This window comes from Xenopus tropicalis, chromosome 4, assembly GCF_000004195.4.
Source record: "Xenopus tropicalis strain Nigerian chromosome 4, UCB_Xtro_10.0, whole genome shotgun sequence".
In the NCBI taxonomy this organism is placed as follows: Eukaryota; Metazoa; Chordata; class Amphibia; order Anura; family Pipidae; genus Xenopus; species Xenopus tropicalis.
In genome coordinates this window covers 123,213,973-123,232,416 of record NC_030680.2, presented here as the reverse complement: position 1 = coordinate 123,232,416, position 18,444 = coordinate 123,213,973, and the positions used below count along the sequence as shown (strand labels likewise).

Here is an 18,444-nt window from a genome sequence, read left to right as displayed (position 1 = left end):
AATCTGCTTTGTGCCTCTCTCTCCCCCCATGCCTTTCTGCTTGCTATTCTACAGTTGAGTCCAATTCACCTCCATAGCACTGGTAAGCCACACTGTCTAAATGTGATTGGAATCTGCTGGAGATGCTGGGTGTAGAGCTGCAGTAGCTGGAAATTTGCAGATTGAAGAGCAACACATATAACTAAAGAAATAGGCCCACAAACCTATTTTGTAATAGGTGTAAGCGAACTGCTGATACCAGCATTCTACAAACAGCGGGGCAGTATATCAATGGTCGAAATGAACATGTTTTCTGTTCTCAATGAAAAAATGTCTTCTGTCTCCAAGTTTTTTTTTGTTTATTGGCAAACGCTATTCAGGTAGTGCCCTGAGCCACCTTACACACTGGGACACGTATTACAAGCCCATTTCCAAAAAGTTTGGGACACTGTAAAATATATAAAGAGAAAATGGGATATGCAAAGTATTTAATTGCTTATAGAATAAAGGAAACATATCAAATGTGGAATGTTATTGTTTTATGAAAAATATGTGTTTATTTTAAATTGATGCCAACATGTTTCAAAAAAGTTTTACAAGGGCCATAGGGGTTTCCCATTGTGATGTATCACCGCTTCTAACTCTTCTAACTGCTTCTGACCAGGCAATGGGTTTGGGAAATATTCCTCAGCCCATTCAGGGAGTCTCTGATTCTTTTGGTGATATTATGCTATGATACTTTTAGCATTACACAGCTTTTGTAGTCCTTTGGTGCCCCTGTCCAAACGTTTTTGAAACATGTTGCTGGCATCAAATTCAAAACAAGCAAATATTTTCAGAAAATCATAATTTCAAAGTTTCAACATCTGATATGTTGTTGTACTCTTTGCAATTAAATATAGAGTTTAAATTATTTGCAAATCTTCCCATTCTCTTTTTATTTATATTTTTTACAGTGTCCCATATTTGTTTTGGAATTGGGCCTGTACAGAGCAGGTTCCATGAATCAAATCATGGTTGAAGTGAAATGACCAAATAATAACTTTATTTCTTCTAATAAAAGTTGTATTTGATCTCTATTGGTGCTTACAGTGAATATTAGGATGATCTGGATGCAGAGGGGTTACAAAGACTACTAAATGAATTGGGGGGGGGGGGGGGGAGTTGTTAATAAACTGTGTGGGTTACACTGGGTATAGACAACACAAAAGCATGGCATGACATGCCCATTGTGAATTTGTATCTCCAAATCTACATAGTCACACAAACTTATTCACTTTTGTAAATAATTCTTTATAAAGAAATGCTTTTCAAGTACCTTCTGGATTAAAGTTCATTTGGCACTGTGGGAGTTAATTATCCGGGCAGCATGGAGATGGCTGGGGGATTGTTATGGAAGAGAGGAAGGAGATCTAATGACAGATGATGCACGGGGAGCCTGGTAGGGCAGACAGCATCTAAACACAATGCACCTGTGCTGGCAACCTATCCCAGGAGAGAGGGTGTGGGGAGGCTAGCATTGGAGAGAACCTGAGACAAGGCACAAGGATATGGGAAGAGACATAGAGGATAGCAAATTATCTGCAAAAATTAAGGGGACAAGAAAACGGACCCACGCTGCTGTCACCAGTTTACCAATATTACAGGCCCTAAAAGTAAGGGCTGAATTGCTGTAAGGGAAAGCTTAACTACAACTGAGTCAGCAATAGAGGGGACACAGACTACAAGTGCCAAATTATCCATAAGACGCACTAATATAGGATGCAGGACCCCCGAGACGGAGAATATGGGGCAGCCTATTCTAACTGGTGTGTTGTTAAAGAGGGACAGTGGGTGCGTCTGAATGTTGGTGGCAAAGTGTTCCTCACTACAAAACAGACTCTCTGCCGGGAACCCAACTCATTCCTTTGCCGACTCTGCCAGGAATCTCAGCTACTGTCCGAGAAGGTATGGCTCCCCCTTTTCCATATCCTTTTATTACAGCACTGCCTACCCCCTGTTGATTAACTGCAAATCCCAGTGAGGATAGAAAGGGTTGTGGCACAACAAACAGCAGGAGGGCTGCAGTACTGCTTTATGTATGCTCTATGTTGTTTCACTAAGCCATTTGCTTCATATATTGATCTCCACAATTGCTATCCTTGGTTATGTCCTACATATCTTCTTGTATACTCCCTCATTCCCCTTTTCTTTCTTCAGGATGAGTCAGGAGCGTTCCTCATTGACCGAGACCCCTCTTACTTTGGTGCTATCCTACGCTACTTGCGCCATGGGAAACTCATCATAGACAAAAATGTTTCAATAGAAGGTAATTAACCCTATTCATTCAAGCCTTTTGCTATTCATCCCTGTTTATTTTCTGTGTACTTAATCATTTTGCTTTGTATACCCATAATCAATTGTAAGATTTACATTCCTTCCCCAGTACTAGGGAATGTATGTATGTATGTATATCTTTATTTATAATGCGCTACTTATGTACGCAGCGCTGTACAGTAGAATACGTTAATACAAACAGGGTGTTAAGATAATAGATAAATACAAAGTATAACAATAAATACAAGATAAATACAGCAGCAAAAAGTTAAGAGTCGAGGACACAAGAGGAAGGAGGTCCCTGCCCCGTAGAGCTTACAATCTTTATGGGAGGGTAACTAACAGACACAAATAGGCAAATATAAGTGCTGTAGGTCACAGTGGGTGACACTACAATATAAGTGCCAGTTCCCAGATCAGGTGCTGGGCGAGGGAATGATATTTGACCTTTTCCGAACGCTGACTAACCATAGTTTCACCCTGTGTGAACTCAGAACCCCCACAGCTCTCTTTATTTCCCTTACATGCAAATCAGTTGGCGAGCACAAATTAGCACATTCCTCTTATCCATCAGGCACACTGGTCAAATTGGGGCACGCAGTTAATCTGTGCATGCCCAGGGCACTGATCTGCATCTGAATATAAAGGAGGTGACAAAAGCCGTATAAAGGCAAGGAGGTCATACTAATGTCTGGCAGTTTTCTTAAATTGAAATTTTCCATTTTCTAGAAGCAGCGTGCAGGCCCATAGCTTCGGGAGACACTACTCAACATCAGGGGTGCAATTGCAAAACAAAGAAAAAAACCTTAACAATTTTAGTTTTCCTTGTTACTAAGGTCTAATACCCAATGTCTGCAGGTAGTCATTTTTCTGTTCCCCAGGGAGTCGGTACATTTTCTTGCTGTTCGTTTCAGGATGGCAGTTTTACTTTAAAGTGAAACCCTTCTGCTTGAGGTGGGAGCAAGTTTGTCCATGTCTGGACTGGGATTCAAAATAGGCCCTGGCATTCCAAGTACACAGAGGCCCAAACAGCCCCACCAGCCCATTAAATAGTGGCTTTCTGTGGCATCTTACAGCAGCCCCTCTGGCGTTCGTCAGTATCTCATAGCAAGCAGACATTTGTCGATTATAGATTATTAAATGGGTTAACACCATCTTATGCTGCATTGTTACTGGGATAGGGCAGCAATTGCCTTGTTACCATTTTTATGTTGGTATTTTTACCTGTTTCGGTATGTGTTGTAAACTATGCTTTTTAAGGTATATTTGGAAGTAAGAACTTGTTATCCACTATTATTGCTTTCCTATTCTCTTTTAATACCCTATATGCCCATCCTTATTGTGTTATTTCCATTGTGCATTTCATTCTATAATATCCCTCTGTGACCTTTCCACTTAATCTTTCTCCCCTGGCAGGAGTGCTGGAAGAGGCTGAGTTTTATAATATTGCATCATTGATTCAAATTATCCGTGAGAAAATGGAGGCAGCAAAAGTAAGCCAGGTAAAACCCCATAGATGAAGTACCAGTCAGTATGTATGCAAGATATATACTGCTCCTCTGAAGTAGTACTCAGCGGCTTGCGGGTTTCTGATGCTGACATGATTTTCCTTGTAGATGCAGGATAGTGATGTTTGTTTATTGTGCCCTGGGCACCTTTATGGCATAGTGCCACAATGCACAGATCCAGGGTAACAGAGCTACATGCTAGGGTAGGGTTACACTGCATGCTATGTACAAGGGGCCTATAAGCAGAACCTTGGGTGAATACTTTGCATAGAACTGATGTATAAGGAAAGGATCAATAATTCAGCTAGAATTCAGATAGGAAGTGGCACTGATTGCAACTGAATTTTAATGCAGTCAGTGCAGCCCTGCAACATGCATTAATTAGTACTATCCTTACATTTTCAAATGATCTGGTAACTTTAGGGAGAGAGGATAAGAATAGCAGCTCAATGCAATGGTTATATGGTATAGACATAAAGATAAATAATGCCAGTACAAATACATTTTACTGCTGTTGCCTAGATCAGTGCTGTCCAACTTCTGTTGTACCGAGGGCCGGAATTTTTCCGACTTACGTGGTGGAGGGCCGATAATGGAAGCCAGTTTTGACCACTCCCCTTTTTGAAACTGCACCCATTTGAAACCACACCCATGTTATCACATGACCATACCCATATTAATGGTTGTAGTACAGCAAAAACCTGCCATACTCTGCCTGCCCTACCCTGCCTTTGTGTGTGCCATACTCTGCCTTCCCTACCCTGCCTGTGTGTGCCATACTCTGCCTTCCCTACCCTGCCTGCGTGTGCCATACTTTCACTGTGTGTGCCATTCTTGGCTGGTTTGTGCCAAACTTGGCCTGTGTGTGCCATACTCTGCCTGCCCTACTCTGCCTGTGTGTGCCATACTCTGCCTTCCCTACCCTGCCTGTGTGTGCCATACTCTGCCTGCCCTACCCTGCCTGTGTGTGCCATACTCTGCTTGCCCTATGCTGCCTATGGCACACACAGGCAGCCTACAGTGACACAATGCTGGCACTGCTCCTACAGTCTGCACAATAACTATATATTAAAAAACTTTTTAATTGCAGTACCACCTCAGTATATGTTCTTTTTGTAGTGTGCAGGGATTATTTGTGGGTTTCTACTGCTCCTGAGGTGTGAACAGGGGAACAATGGGGGTGATTACAGCCTGAGCCTGAGGTGTGAACACTGCAGGGGATGAACAATACAGAGATTAAAAGGTGTGAACAACCCAGGGGATTACATATTTAAACAATACAGAGGGATTACAGCCTGAATCTGAGGTGAGAACCATGCAGGGGCCAGTTAATCACAGTACTGATACCATTTAAAGTTTACAAAAGAGTAAGCCATCAAAGCAGCCAGACAGGTGGGGGGCCACACAGAGGGGGGTCGCGGGCCGCCAGTTGGACAGCACTGGCCTAGATTATTCCACAATAGTTCCTCAATATACAGCTCTGTCCACTATGCCCTTCAGTTAGTTTCTCTGCCCAGGTATAAATACATCTATAGGCCCCTATTGTACACATTAAAGGAGAAGGAATGGTAAAAATAATGGGGGGGGGGGTGGAAGGGAGGGTGCCAAATGTTAGGAGAAAACCACACCAGCCCAGGGTAGCTGAAAGACAGTGATCCTCCTTCTTCTCTCCAGGATCCTGGGGCCCGCGCATGCGCAGTAGAGTGAAAGAGCCAGCTGTTTTGTCAAAGTTCAGCTTTTCACTCTACTATACACTCACAAGTGGTGCTAAGAGAGAAGAAGGAAGAGGATCGCAGCTACCCTGGGCTGCTGTGGGTTTTGTCCTAACAGGGGCACCAGCCTTAGGTAAAAGGTAAGCGATAACAATCAATTAATGCACCAATAATTCATACAATCTGGCTTTTCCAATGGATTTTTCTGGCCATAAGTTTGTAAGTGTGCATGTGAGGCCCCTGAAACAGTGTTTTGTAGATTTATATTCTAGAAATAGCACTGCAACTAATTGCTGATATACAGTATCGGTGTGAGAGCTATTACCCAGAATGTTCAGGATCTGGGGGTTTTCAGGATAAGGGTTCTTTCAGTAATTTGGATCACATCATTTAAACCCTAAAAATAAATATGGCTAGAAATGCCACATTTTTATACTGGACTTATTGCATCACCCTAAAGGTTCAGAATCTCTATAGCAGCAATAATCCAGGCCTTCACAGCTGCACACAGGGAGTCACCACCTTGGAGTGACAGTAGTGTCAGTGACACTACACATGCTCAGTGTGCTCTGGGCAACAGTTGAGAAGCTAATCTTAGGGGCCTTGCAAACCATCAAGCAAAACATGAGGTTTGCCTGTCATATAAGTTGATACTACAGGGCTTATTATTAAATTCTGGTGCTTATAATCTGTATTATTTACTAATTAACCTTATATTATGACATTTATATTATATTGTTTGTCTGTCCCTAAGTTCAGGTAACTGACAGCAGCATGTGCTGTGTGGAGCTTCTATCTTCTGTTTATCCCTAATCTATTTAATTGCAGTCATATTTTGTCTGGCAAATATATTGTTGTGGAACCCATCTACTGTACCCAATTTCCTTTCCATGCCCGCTTTCCTCTCAGCTGCAGCAGAAGCATGTGTACCGGGTCCTGCAGTGCCAGGAGGCAGAGCTGGCACAGATGGTCTCCTCTATGTCTGACAGCTGGAAGTTCGAGCAGGTAAAACAACACAACCAGTGAGATAAATACAGTAAGTGTGGCAAATGTTATTTTATGAGGAGACAAGGCTACTTCCCACCATACTGAAAATAAAGGAAATTCCTTAAGTCCTTAATATTTCTTTAACAACGCATAAACCCTCACATGTTTTATGTGGCCAAATTGTTTTGGGAGTTGAAAACTTTAAAGTTTAAGTTGCTGATGTGCATACAAGGCTTCTAGTGGTCATATAGAATGCACTGCTCGATAGCTATCATTAGGAAGGGAGGAGAAAAGTAAAGCCCAGAGTTTTGCTTATCCTGAGCACAGCACAGAGAATTGTACATGTTGGTGGCTGTCTAAAAGAATGTTGGGGTTCTTTATCTCTGCAGCTGGTGAATGTGGGGTCTCCTTACTGTTACAGTACAGAGGGACAAGCTGAGTTCCTGTGTGTGGTGTCTAGAGAGCTCCAAACTCAGCCCAAATCCTGTGATGGAAGAACAATGTGCAATGAACATGTAGTGAGTATTAAAGGGCAAGGTATATAGCTCTTTTGTTAGTCAATGGGCAAATACTTATTATAACACTAGCCCTTCCCCAACAAGTATTATTTGCTAATAGTAAGAACTAGGGATGCACCGAACCCAGTTTTTTTGGTTTGGCCGAACCCCCGAATCCACCGTCAGGCAGAATACCGAACCAAATCCGAAGGGTTAAATGTTCCACTTCAGTCTTAATGTGACAAAAAGTCACATGATTTTTCGGATTCGGTTTGGTCAGGACCATAGATTAGCATATCCTGCGAAAGAGGCCAAATCTTGGCTGAATACCGAACCGAATCCTGGATTCATTGCATCCTTAGTAAGAGGCTTTCCCCCCCCTTCAAACAGTACGTTGCATGGCTGACTGCTGATGCTACTATGCAATTACTTTTCAGTACTTACCCACGTGGCACCCAAACCCTACTGTCATAATTCTCTTTAATTATCAGACATTAATCCCTGTTTATTCTTCTGCAAACTAAAACAGTACTAAAAATTAATGATTTATACAATGAATTAAACCAAGCTGAGCACACAACCCATTTAATAGTAATCACAATGGACTTTAAAAAGACTGACATTGTGGTTATAGCCCTATTTATTAAAAAAATGTGCTCAGAAGGTTAAAAACTATACGTTTTTCGATGCTATCTAGTCAGTTTCTTCCATGCACATTCTTTACCCTATCTACATATACACCCCTATAGACAGTGCACATTACCCCTGCTCATATATTCACCAAGATGTATCCATATATTACACATTATGCTGTTTCCCTTGCCTAGCCGAGCTGTGATACAGAAGAAGAGGCTGAGCCAGTGCTGCGCCCAGAATCTGTTCTCTTCCAGGAGGATGAAAGAGAGGGGAACAGTAGAGAATAACTTCTGTGAGTGCCAGTCCAAGACTGATCCACCACTTTCTGTTCAATACACATCACCATGCTCCTACCTGTATATACCTCATATGTTTATTGGTAATTTACCAACATACTTACTGTTAGTATTTATTATCTTTCCTTTCCTAGTATTTCACCTGTACAGTCCTCCAGCTCTTCCCTTTCTGCCATTCACTCTCAGTCTTTTACTCTCCCTCTCTGCCATTTCATTTCCATCAGCTTGTGTTTTACTCATGGAATAGGATCTCTCGGGAACCAATGTTGCGAATAAAAAACATGAAAACACACTTTTGTCTTAATATTTATTTCTACCCATTATTGGACAGTATGCCTTAAAGTGGAAACCCTGCTGTGCAAGCAACTGAATTTTTCATATGACATCACCTCCCTTAAAGAAATGATAGTTCTTTAGTATCTAATGATACCAATATGTCTACAGTCTAATATACATAAAGTCTATTACGGTAGGTGGCTTTATATTTGATTTGGTTCAGCAGACCAAATGGCTGATTGGTGGGAATAATTCTGTTTTAGATGGCCATGTGGTTCCTGTGGCGGATGGCTGTTCAAGTCCTGCAAACAGGGCACTAATATGACTGAGATATTTGCAATGTCTCCAAATCTATGATCTGCACAGCTCCATACATTATTGTATTCTTTATGTGAAGTATTAATAATAATAACAAAGCTCTTTTTTTTGCTTTAGATATTTTTTTGGCTTCTAGGCCTCTATTACACAGGAAGATTAGTATTTGCTCCTTGTAGCTAAATGTACAAGCAGGTACCATGATAGGAAACAATAAAAGCTGTTTCTAGCCAGCTACATGTAGTATCTACTAAATATAGGTGACATGTAGCTGCCATTCAAAGACTGATATTGGCTATGATTATGTTTTCTGTGATGTCCTCTGTGTAGAGCTTATTTAGATTGAAAAGACTAAAAGATCTCTTTAGAGGATGACTACACCAAGCCATGGATGCAGTCATCTCCTGATAGTTCTCTACGAACTCCCCATATGATATCTTTGTTAACTCTATGATAAATGATTAGATGAAGGTTATTTGGCTCACCCCTTGGTTGGCCAAGCAGACAAAGATCCATGATACCTTGATAGGTCTGTACGAACCCACCATATGCTATTGTTACCTCTGAGCCAAATGATTAGATAAGGCTTATTTGGCTCACCTCTTGGTTGGCCAAAGCAAACAAAAATCCATTGATTTGGAGACCTCAACAAACATGAGATCTGCCAGTGTATGGCCAGATGAAGATGAATATATATTATATTCAGTTTCTCAATGAAGCCTTATATGTTATATTTAGTTTCCTTAGAAGTGAAGGTTACAAATGTAGAACGTGTTTATCTAGGAAGCTTGAAAATAAACAAATTAAAAAGTAGCTTCTAATTCAAATGTGGGCATGTGGTCAGTCTTCACAAAACAAATACATTTAACTGATGAACTTGTATGTGATTCCACAAATGGTGCTTTGAAACATTCTTCTGTTTTTTCTTTAATCCTTAGAAGTTCCACTACTTTGTTGACTGTTTTCTAATTTCATTATGTAGAAATGACTCATTTTACAATGTGATAGATTCGATCCATTGTACAAGTCTTGTTATGCGGCTATACACCCCAAAGTATCTGGGTATGCCACAGCCAGCCCCCCAGCTCACCAAACCTGCTTGGAACCAACGCCCACTGGCAGTTTTACAAACCAAAGGGCTCCCGGAGTCACCCTAGGAAATACACAAAAACAATCAATGTAAAATTCTTTATACGCTCACTATTAGATAATATTAGATAACTGATTATTCTGAATCCTACCAGCCAAACTGAGGCTTATTAAAGTGGAGAGGAGAAAACTCATAGTTCTCATAGTGCTCATAGTTTTCCACAATATCTTCCTGAGCAGGGGCTACACAATCCTTCAGTGTTCCCAAACTCTCATACAGCAATTTATGGAATGAGGGTCAGCAGTAACATGTTCTATTAAAATCAATCATCTTTATTCTGCTTTATTTGAGGAATCAACAAGACCAGAGCCTTATGTGTTTCGTGTGTTACCACCCTTAGTCATAGGCACCAGTGGTAACACCCTTACACATAAGGCGTCTTTGAATGTAAAGGGTAAGCCAAATATCATTACTGAAGCAGAAAGGTCTTGCATAGAATGATATCTGGTGAGTGAAGGAAAATATAACAAGGGTTGAACTTGCCCGTCACAGGTACAAAGTCAGTGATTGGCCGCTGGTATAAACCCATTTGCCAAAAAGAGCACTTATTAAGCTGCATTTCAGGATGAACTATATATAGGCTGGATCTAAGAGTTAATCATGAGGATATTATTGTTTATAATATTTATTTTTAAGTAAATAAAGTATGTATTTGTAATATCTGTCTGTGTTTGAAGTAGAATATACTGTGGGCTTGTGGCAGTGCTGAAAGTAAAAGAATAAATACTTTTAGTGTAGATACCTGGCATGCATCTTTACTGCCATCACGATAACCAGCACAAAGCATTCTTGGTGAGATCTGGTAGCGGTAAAGTTCGGTACAGATATCCTGGGCGACAAGCTGAATATCTACCTTCTGGAGCACATCACTGGTGGGACCTAAGGACAACAGCGTGGATAATGCATATGCTCACAATGTACTTAGAATTGCAATATAACATTAGACCTGGCACATTAGTGCTCCTGCTTAGAGGGGTGCAGTTGTCTCTAATAATTTTATTACAGATTTCAAGGACAAGAAAGTCAGAACCATGAAATATTATCTTGAAACTAAGTTATCAGGGCTGTAAGGACAGATAAACAACTTTAACACTCTATGGCTTATACTAGTGTTGGATATTGATTCTTTAGGCCACAAATTATTGTATGCAGTTACATGAAGCCATTTTCTTTGTATTTGTCACTAGAAATACCTTCTCTTCTTAACCATTGTATCCATGTGCCCGGCTGGCTAGTTATGCCATATACAGCAAATATCACAACATCCAAAAGTCACTTATTTTCAGGGTTGACCCCTGCAAGGAACTGTGGTAGACAGTCTATATGGAGATTTGTAACTTACTGCTCCACCTTCAGAAAAGTGAATCTCCTGTAATTCTTGATTAGCAACTGTCCCACCACTGAGTATAGCTTGGCATAGTTGCACATTGGAACCATTTAACCCAAATGAAAGTACATGGAACAAAATAGCCTAACACAGTTTAGGGTGTCCTCCTGCTTTTGTTTCAAACAGTGCAAGAGCAGACACAGCTCTGAAGGAAAACGTATTTCATTATCGTTGTACTGGGTACTTTGTAACAAAATCATTAGAAATTATTCATAGTAAGCTTTTAATGATAGGAGCTTACTATTCATAATTTATAATGATTTTGTTACAAAGTAAGTACCCAGTACAAAGATAATAAGGAAATAGTAAGTTTCCCTTCAGAGCTGTGTCTGCTCTTTTTTGTTACAAAGTGCCCAGATTACTACTGACCTGTTAGATATGTAAAGGGATGTGCGCAGCTCTAACAGTGTGCAACAGGAGTTTCAATTGGTTTCCCCCAAAAAAACTAATATCCACTTCCAAATAGTCCCTGACTGCTACACAGCCCTTGTTAGACCTCTTTGAGGGAGCATCTCCAAACTATGATATGATACAGTTTTCTGTTCCTGTTGGTAGGTTTGGTTACTAGCCAAGGAAGGTATGTTCTCTGTGGATATTTTGTTATCACATAAAAAGTATGTGGCACAGCCTACAAGTACTGTTGTATAGAAACACAGAAAGAATGAGGGTTAGTGCAGCCATATTTATATCATGGTGATTCCTTATCAGTCACCTCTATCAACCAATTTAAACTGAATATTTATTCATGTATTTTTTGTTTTGCTATGTACAAGTTTAATGATCAGATATTGAGGAATTAGAAGAAAGTAGAAACTTCTTCATATGATACCTACCATTTTCCTTGACTGAACCCCAGCCTGTAACCCAGCATGAGGAGCCAGTAGGGAAGTGATGGGTACTGGAAGGGAGGCAGATGGGCTGGACATGTGGAGATGTGAGAGGCACAAGGTGATCCAGTAGAACAAGGGCCACATCATAATCATGTGAATCCTCATCATAGAAAGGATGGATCACTAGTCGAATAACTTTGAAGGCTAATTCTTTCTGGGTGCTCCGGCTCAGGCGCACTTTACCCAGGTACACAGTCCAGACCTCAGGTGAAGCATAGCTACGACATTGAACATGAAAAAATGAAGTACAGAAAGGAAGACAATATAGGGAAGACTGTGGGAGAGGATGGAGAAGAATGTAGTGACAGAAATGTATAAAGCAGGAACATATACAGAGAAGGCCCTAGAAATGTTTCACAAAAACAAGGTGAAATGGAGAAAAATAGAAACTTTGGCTTGTGGAAATAATCCCATAAGTAAAATATATTTATTCTCTTTCATCACAATCTTTCTGTGAACCTTCTGTGGCTTTGTGAGGGGAGTATGCACAGCAGTGTTGGGGAACACTCACAGCAGCTGAGTTGAATGCATTAGAGCCGAACACCAACATAAGTTCTACATTGCACCAATGAATTGCTGGTAACTAATCAGTGGTTTTGATCAGGCTACTACTTCAAGGTGCAAAATGAACATAATAATGTTGCTATGGGTAACTGCATGGGTGCAATGTAACACCTTTGTTACTAAATCAGCTCCACTATGCCCATTTGAAATTTTGGACAAGGTCATCCATTTTCTTCCCTGGTATATTGTAACAACTAGTAACAGAGTAACAAATATATGCAGATATAACCCAGAAGTTTTGCCTATTTTATTCTTGTTTTAATTAGAGGGATCAATTGAATTCCCTTATAACTGAGTACAAAGACTGAAACACTGGACTTTCTCATGTTTTGAGCACTTTAAAAAGTTAATTTACAAAACCCACATGTCAGACTGGTGTAAGGGTTCAGTGGGTGGTAGAAGTGTCAGAGTATGCACACTTTATCACACCGGCATAAACTGGTTGAGACAATAAATCCAAGATGGTGGATCATAGGGGCTTGGGGACTATAGCTGAATGAGTAGAATGATATTATGCACAAGTGTATCTGAATGTAATATTCACTTTTTCAACAGAATTTTAACCCAATTCTATTTCATGCCTGAACATCCTTGCTGTCTAAAATTGGTTCCATTGGCTTCAGTGGGTTATGCCATGCCTATGATGCTGTATAATAATGATGTAAACAGTGTTACATCATTATTATACAGATTTTATACACCTTTAAAATATGCCCCTAGAGTGCACAATTAATAATTTCCCAAGAACTGTTCATTTTATTAGGGATAAATAAGTCAGTGTTAAAAGTAAGCCTGTGTCCAAATGGCGGGGTCTGCTTTGGGCAGGGGGGTAATGTCATAGATAATTACAATGGTGAGTGTTTCTGATGGACTGAAGTGCTTTTTTTTGTTATAGGAGACTACCAATGAATTCACTATAAAGGCATGGGGTCAGCACCAGCTGGGCTGGGTTTTGCTCATAAAGGTTTCTCCTCAGCACTGAATATGTGCAAATGCGAGGAACGTATAGTTTAAAAAACTCAATTTTAGAAAAAAAGGTAGCAAGCCCCTTTACCAGCTAAAAGCTTGGAAATAAAGAAGCTAATGAAAATAAAACTTGAAGGCATCCATCTGAAATTAAAATAGCAGTTCTTTCTCTATGGTAACCTGCATGCCTTTATCTTCTTCCTTCTACTGATCAGTTGAATGGGTGGAGGCACCTGTCACTATGGGTATATAATTCATAGCTCGCAGACAGCATTCAACTCCTATTTGCCTGGTACTGGCTTGGCCTTTTACTTGTCCTTTAAATATTGCAGTTTCTGAAAGATTTTTCTCTTGACTCAAGGCCAATAACGGAGATAATGAGGCAGTCCTTCCTATTTTTATTCTGTATTATTAGCTTAGTCTTATTTGTAAAATGATTATTATCCTACAATATTATCTCAGTACTGATTCTCTTACCTATTTGCCCAAAGAGCCACAACTTTGATCCCTTTGACCTGTTACTAAAAACCCCAGTAGTTTACGCTTGTAGCAACAATGCTGTATTTTGTAGTTAAATGGAAGCTGAGAGGCCATAGGTTGGAATTTCCATGAATTGTATAAAGGGAAGAGCCTAAGTTTGGATTCCAAAATAATCTACAATTTCTTTCCAGAAGAAGAAACATCTATCAGGATGCTAATGCCCCTCATGTAATTATTATAGGTGCTGATTTGCAACAGTGTGGTAACCATTAGTTACCAATCATGAGTTAGCTTTGATTGGTTGAGGTTAGAATAATGACTATTTGATTGGTTGTTATGGGTTGCTACATTGGTGCATTACAGTTACTATGTTTATTAATGCATGCAATAAACATTAATGGGGCAATGTAAAATAGGTTGCTAATGTAATATAGGTTGCTAGCAATGGAGAAAAAATGCATTGCAAACAATTTTGCCTTTGCGTGAATGTCAAATACCTTTTGTAAACCCTTTGCCTTTCATGTGACAGTAGGAAGCGATTGCAAAGTTTTTAGCTTGCACCAGTGCGCAGTATAAGGTAAGGTTGTCTTTTGTGCTAACAAATACGCCATCTTCAAGCACATCTTGAACATTCACAATGCAACAACAAATTTGCAATGCAATAACAGAAAAATATTATATTGTATAATACAAATTGTATTCTTATTTGTGCACAATTTTTTCCATTTATGAATTTTATTACATTGCCCCTTAAAGGAACAGTTCAGTGTAAACATTAAACTGGGTACATAGATAGACTGTGCAAAATAAAAAAATGTTTTCAATATAGTTGTTACAAAAATGTAATCTATAAAGTCTGGAGTGGGCAAATATCTAACATCATAGCCAGAACACTACTTCCTTCTTTCAGCTCTCTAATTTCTTAGTAAGTCAGTAACCAATCAGTGACTTGAGGGGGGCCCATAAGGGACATAACTCTATTGAATCTGGCCTGCGTGCTCACAAACTAACTGACCATTTATGTCCCATGTGCCCCCTTAAGTCACTGACTAAGAGTTTAGAGAACTGCAAAGGAAGAAGTAGTGTTTTGGTCATTATGTTAGACTCCAGCCTTTATAGATGACATTTTTGGCTTACTAACTATATTAGAAACATTTTTATTTCACACAGCCTATTTACCCAGTTTTATTTTATACTGAACTGTTCCTTTAAAAGCTTTGGAGCAGTTTACATTATATTTCTCTTTTGTCTTAATAAAGAAAGAGAAGGTTCTAAGGCTAATGTCACGCGGGGAGATTTAGTTGCTGTGATTTTTAAAAAGCGAGTTCCAGCGACATAGAGAACAATATAAATAACCAGTACCTAAACGAATGATACAACTTCAAATCGATTATCGCTCCGAATCGCTATGAGACCCTTTTTTGAGCGATTTTACAAAGAAAGCATTGTCATTCAAAACTATTGGAAACCCACTGAGTGGCAAGTCGCTGTGATTTCCCCATTGCACTGAATGTCATTTCTAATTGTGGGCGGGGAATATGACACCTGGATTTGTGGGAAATAGAATCGTTCTTTTGTTGAAATCCCTATTAATCGCGCCTTAGGAAAAGATGATCGACCTGTTGCTGGAACTCGCTTTTTAAAAATTGCAGTGACTAAATGTCCCAGTGGGACATTAGCCTAAAACTACTACTAAGTAGCAATATTTCTTGTTACCTCTGATTGAGCAGATACTGTATAGCCAGGGATGAAACAAAAGGGATGGCAACAGTTGCTGGGGGAGAGGGGCAAGAGAAGGAGTGTGAGTGCCCAATGCGATCCTGACTGATGTGTAGGGAAATGGTTGGGGTTCCTTAAACGTTGCCTTGAGCCCTGTTACTGCTTATACCTTTAATTGCATTTACTTACTTCTCCAGCTGATGTTCTTCATGTTATTGTTTCTGTGACCCCTCTTTTTGACTTACCTCTCTGGGGTGAAGCAGTGTGCAGCAGTAAGGATCCACTGATCAGCCACTAGGGTCCCTCCACATATGTGCTCCCCACGCACCTGTAGGCTGGCCTGCCATGGCCATTCCCCCTCTTGTGCCTGGGTGCCACCAACCAAGCGAATTCCTACAGCCTGAATACCGCAGCCTGTAAGTAGTGAGTGGTCTGTCATTTTATTATTTCTATCAGAACAGTGGCATCTTAAAGAGTATTAAATCATTTTTGTATCTGGTGTCCTATTTCTTCTCCCCTGGTATATTCACCCCTGGTATATTCACTAACAGTGCACTCTGCTTTTTCCAGGGACTCACCACAATTGTTTTCATCTGATCCATCAGGACAATCTGCTATGGAATCACACTCAGCGTTTGGCTTCTGCACGCAGCTTCCATCTGCACATTTGTAGTTAAACGCACCACAGGCTGCAGCTGGGGAAAGAAAGGAAAAAACATTTATAGCAATATCTCTAAAGATGAAGAGAGATACAAGAGGTGGAGGCATTACACTGGGCACATTTGGGAATCTGTATGAACTCCAGTTGCATTGTTCATTGCAGAATATTCTGTCATTTGAACAATCCTGGTAAAATTTTAAAAAGCCTGTTTTAATGCACTTTTGAAGAAGGCTCAGCACCATGTATTTTGCCCCACTGTTTGTATACCCCACCAACGTATTCTGAAAGATAAAACCTTCCTACCTTGGGGCTCTTGGGTTCTGGATCCCATAGCAGTTGTTCTATTGTTACACAATTGATATTGCTGAAGTATATCTATGCCTAATCCAATTCATATGATCTAATACTAGCTGCCTCCTGGCTGGCAGTCACTAAATGTCTGTTCCAATAATAGTAATGAATAAACATGTTGCTTAAAGGAAAACTATACCCCCAAACAATATGTAGGTCTCTATAAGCATATTTTGAATAAACTAGCTCATATGTAAAACCCTGCTACATCTAAATAAACCATTTATTATAAAAATATACTTTTTAGTAGTATGTGCCACTGGGTAATCCTAAGTAGAAAATTGCTGTTTTAAGTACTAAGGGCCGCACCGTGGGATCATACGATTTATGGTGCACACAAACAAACCAAGGGCTAACTTGTGTGAGTTGTGTGAGTGATAGAGAATGAAGTAGAGAAGTGAGGGATAGTTCTAAGGATGAAACCGAAGCTATAGTAAATAAAAGAAAAAGATCTTGGTTAAGACCTACAGCCTTCCATAAATCTTGAATTTTACAAGATGAACAAGTAGAAAATACTTGGGAAGTTTGCACCTTGGTTACAAAGCTCCTCATCCGTGCCATTGGCGCAGTCCTTCTTGCCGTCACAGACACTTGTGATAGAGATACAGCTCTCAGCCCCCGGGCAGTGGTACTGTGCAGGGCACACTAATATAAAACAATAGAAAGAAATGACTTCTCACAAATGTGATCAATAGAAAAGGAGGTGGGAGATGTAATTGTAGATACAGCAGTACTTACAGCAAAGTCAGCATAAGAGTTTTAATCTGAAAAAAGTAGCAACTTGGCTTGGTTGAACCTAAAAACTTACCACAGTTCCTTTCATCCAGCTCATTGGGACAGTCTTTAACCCCATCACAGAGAGGAACACACAGACCATTTACTGCACACAAGAACTCTCCTGGGCATGCTGCAGAGACAACCACAAAGGAATAGACGACAGACCTAGGCAGCACTAGCAATGTGACAGCACTTAACAATAAGGTGGCTGTTAATGTTTGATTGCTGTAGGGCATTAACTACTTAGCTTAGCTTATTGACATTATGTACAGGGGATATTATTACAATTCCTTATCCTTGAAAAACTTACGATCTGATTGGTTGTAGAGGCTGTAGGAAGCTTGCACTCCAGGCCCAGTTAAAGAGGCGGGGCAGGTAAAGGACACAGTGACATTCCCCGAAACTGGATCGATCCTTTCAGCATAAGATTGAAGCACACGAACCCCACACATTCTTTGGGTAATAAAAAGCATTATGACTGGAATATCAACTGAGCAAGTTAAATAAACTATTATTATCAGTATCTTGTTTTGTATTTCTGGCCCTTACAGACCATTGCAGATAGTATTTTTTGCTTGTAAGTTCATTTATTGCATCAGGAAATTATTAAATTAGCAAAGGAAGTCATTTTGTAGTGAGCAGCCTACGTAAAGCACCTTCTTGGGAGCTACTGTCCTTGTACTGCAGTGGGATTATGACATTAAACGGTCTAGTGATTTAAAGGATGACTAAAGCTCAATTAAGGATTAGTCTAGAAATCATATGTTTTGGGATTTTGTAGTCCAAGGCCACCACTGCCCTTTAGCAATGAAGATCTGTGCTTTTGAAGATGCCGAAGATGCCCCCAGTCGCTCCTGTTTGTGCTGCTGTCAGTTACCTGAGCTTAGGGACAGACTTAGAGACAATACACAGTTTGATTAGTTGTTCATTCAAGTTCACATTAGACAGGATCCTAGAAACCAGTGCATCCTGCAATA

The 18,444-nt window shown here is 40.1% G+C and overlaps 2 protein-coding genes across 4 annotated transcripts in view; one reads left to right on the top strand and one right to left on the bottom strand.

Annotated features, from left to right (window-relative positions):
* Positions 1-1,148: 1,148 nt before the first annotated feature.
* Positions 1,149-8,223, top strand: kctd17 (potassium channel tetramerization domain containing 17). Its single transcript, XM_004913891.4, has 6 exons — positions 1,149-1,926; positions 2,179-2,287; positions 3,712-3,797; positions 6,425-6,520; positions 6,892-7,020; positions 7,827-8,223. The coding sequence occupies exons 1-6, from the start codon at positions 1,741-1,743 to the stop codon at positions 7,920-7,922; spliced, it is 702 nt and encodes a 233-aa protein (XP_004913948.1). The 5' UTR covers positions 1,149-1,740; the 3' UTR covers positions 7,923-8,223.
* tmprss6 (transmembrane serine protease 6) overlaps positions 8,222-18,444 on the bottom strand; it is a 45,046-nt gene continuing 34,823 nt past the window's right edge. For 2 of the 3 annotated variants that reach the window (XM_004913889.3, XM_004913890.3), the window contains 8 exons: positions 17,778-17,920; positions 17,499-17,597; positions 17,207-17,335; positions 16,257-16,373; positions 15,924-16,092; positions 11,893-12,167; positions 10,415-10,551; positions 8,222-9,675 (listed from right to left, as the gene is read on the bottom strand). In XM_004913889.3, the coding sequence (XP_004913946.2) occupies positions 9,517-9,675; positions 10,415-10,551; positions 11,893-12,167; positions 15,924-16,092; positions 16,257-16,373; positions 17,207-17,335; positions 17,499-17,597; positions 17,778-17,920 (1,228 nt within the window). In that variant the 3' untranslated portion in view covers positions 8,222-9,516. The remainder of the gene's footprint in view (positions 9,676-10,414; positions 10,552-11,892; positions 12,168-15,923; positions 16,093-16,256; positions 16,374-17,206; positions 17,336-17,498; positions 17,598-17,777; positions 17,921-18,444) is intronic. The other variant, XM_002934238.4, reaches the window with a different exon arrangement.

Excerpts from the sequence above, each read along its gene's own strand:
- kctd17 (XM_004913891.4), top strand. The coding sequence starts at position 1,741 with ATGCAGGACCCCCGAGACGGAGAATATGGGGCAGCCTATTCTAACTGG. Across the intron at positions 1,927-2,178 it reads CTCAGCTACTGTCCGAGAAG|GATGAGTCAGGAGCGTTCCT; the intron begins GTATGGCTCCCC and ends TTCTTTCTTCAG. Across the intron at positions 7,021-7,826 it reads CAATGTGCAATGAACATGTA|CCGAGCTGTGATACAGAAGA; the intron begins GTGAGTATTAAA and ends TCCCTTGCCTAG.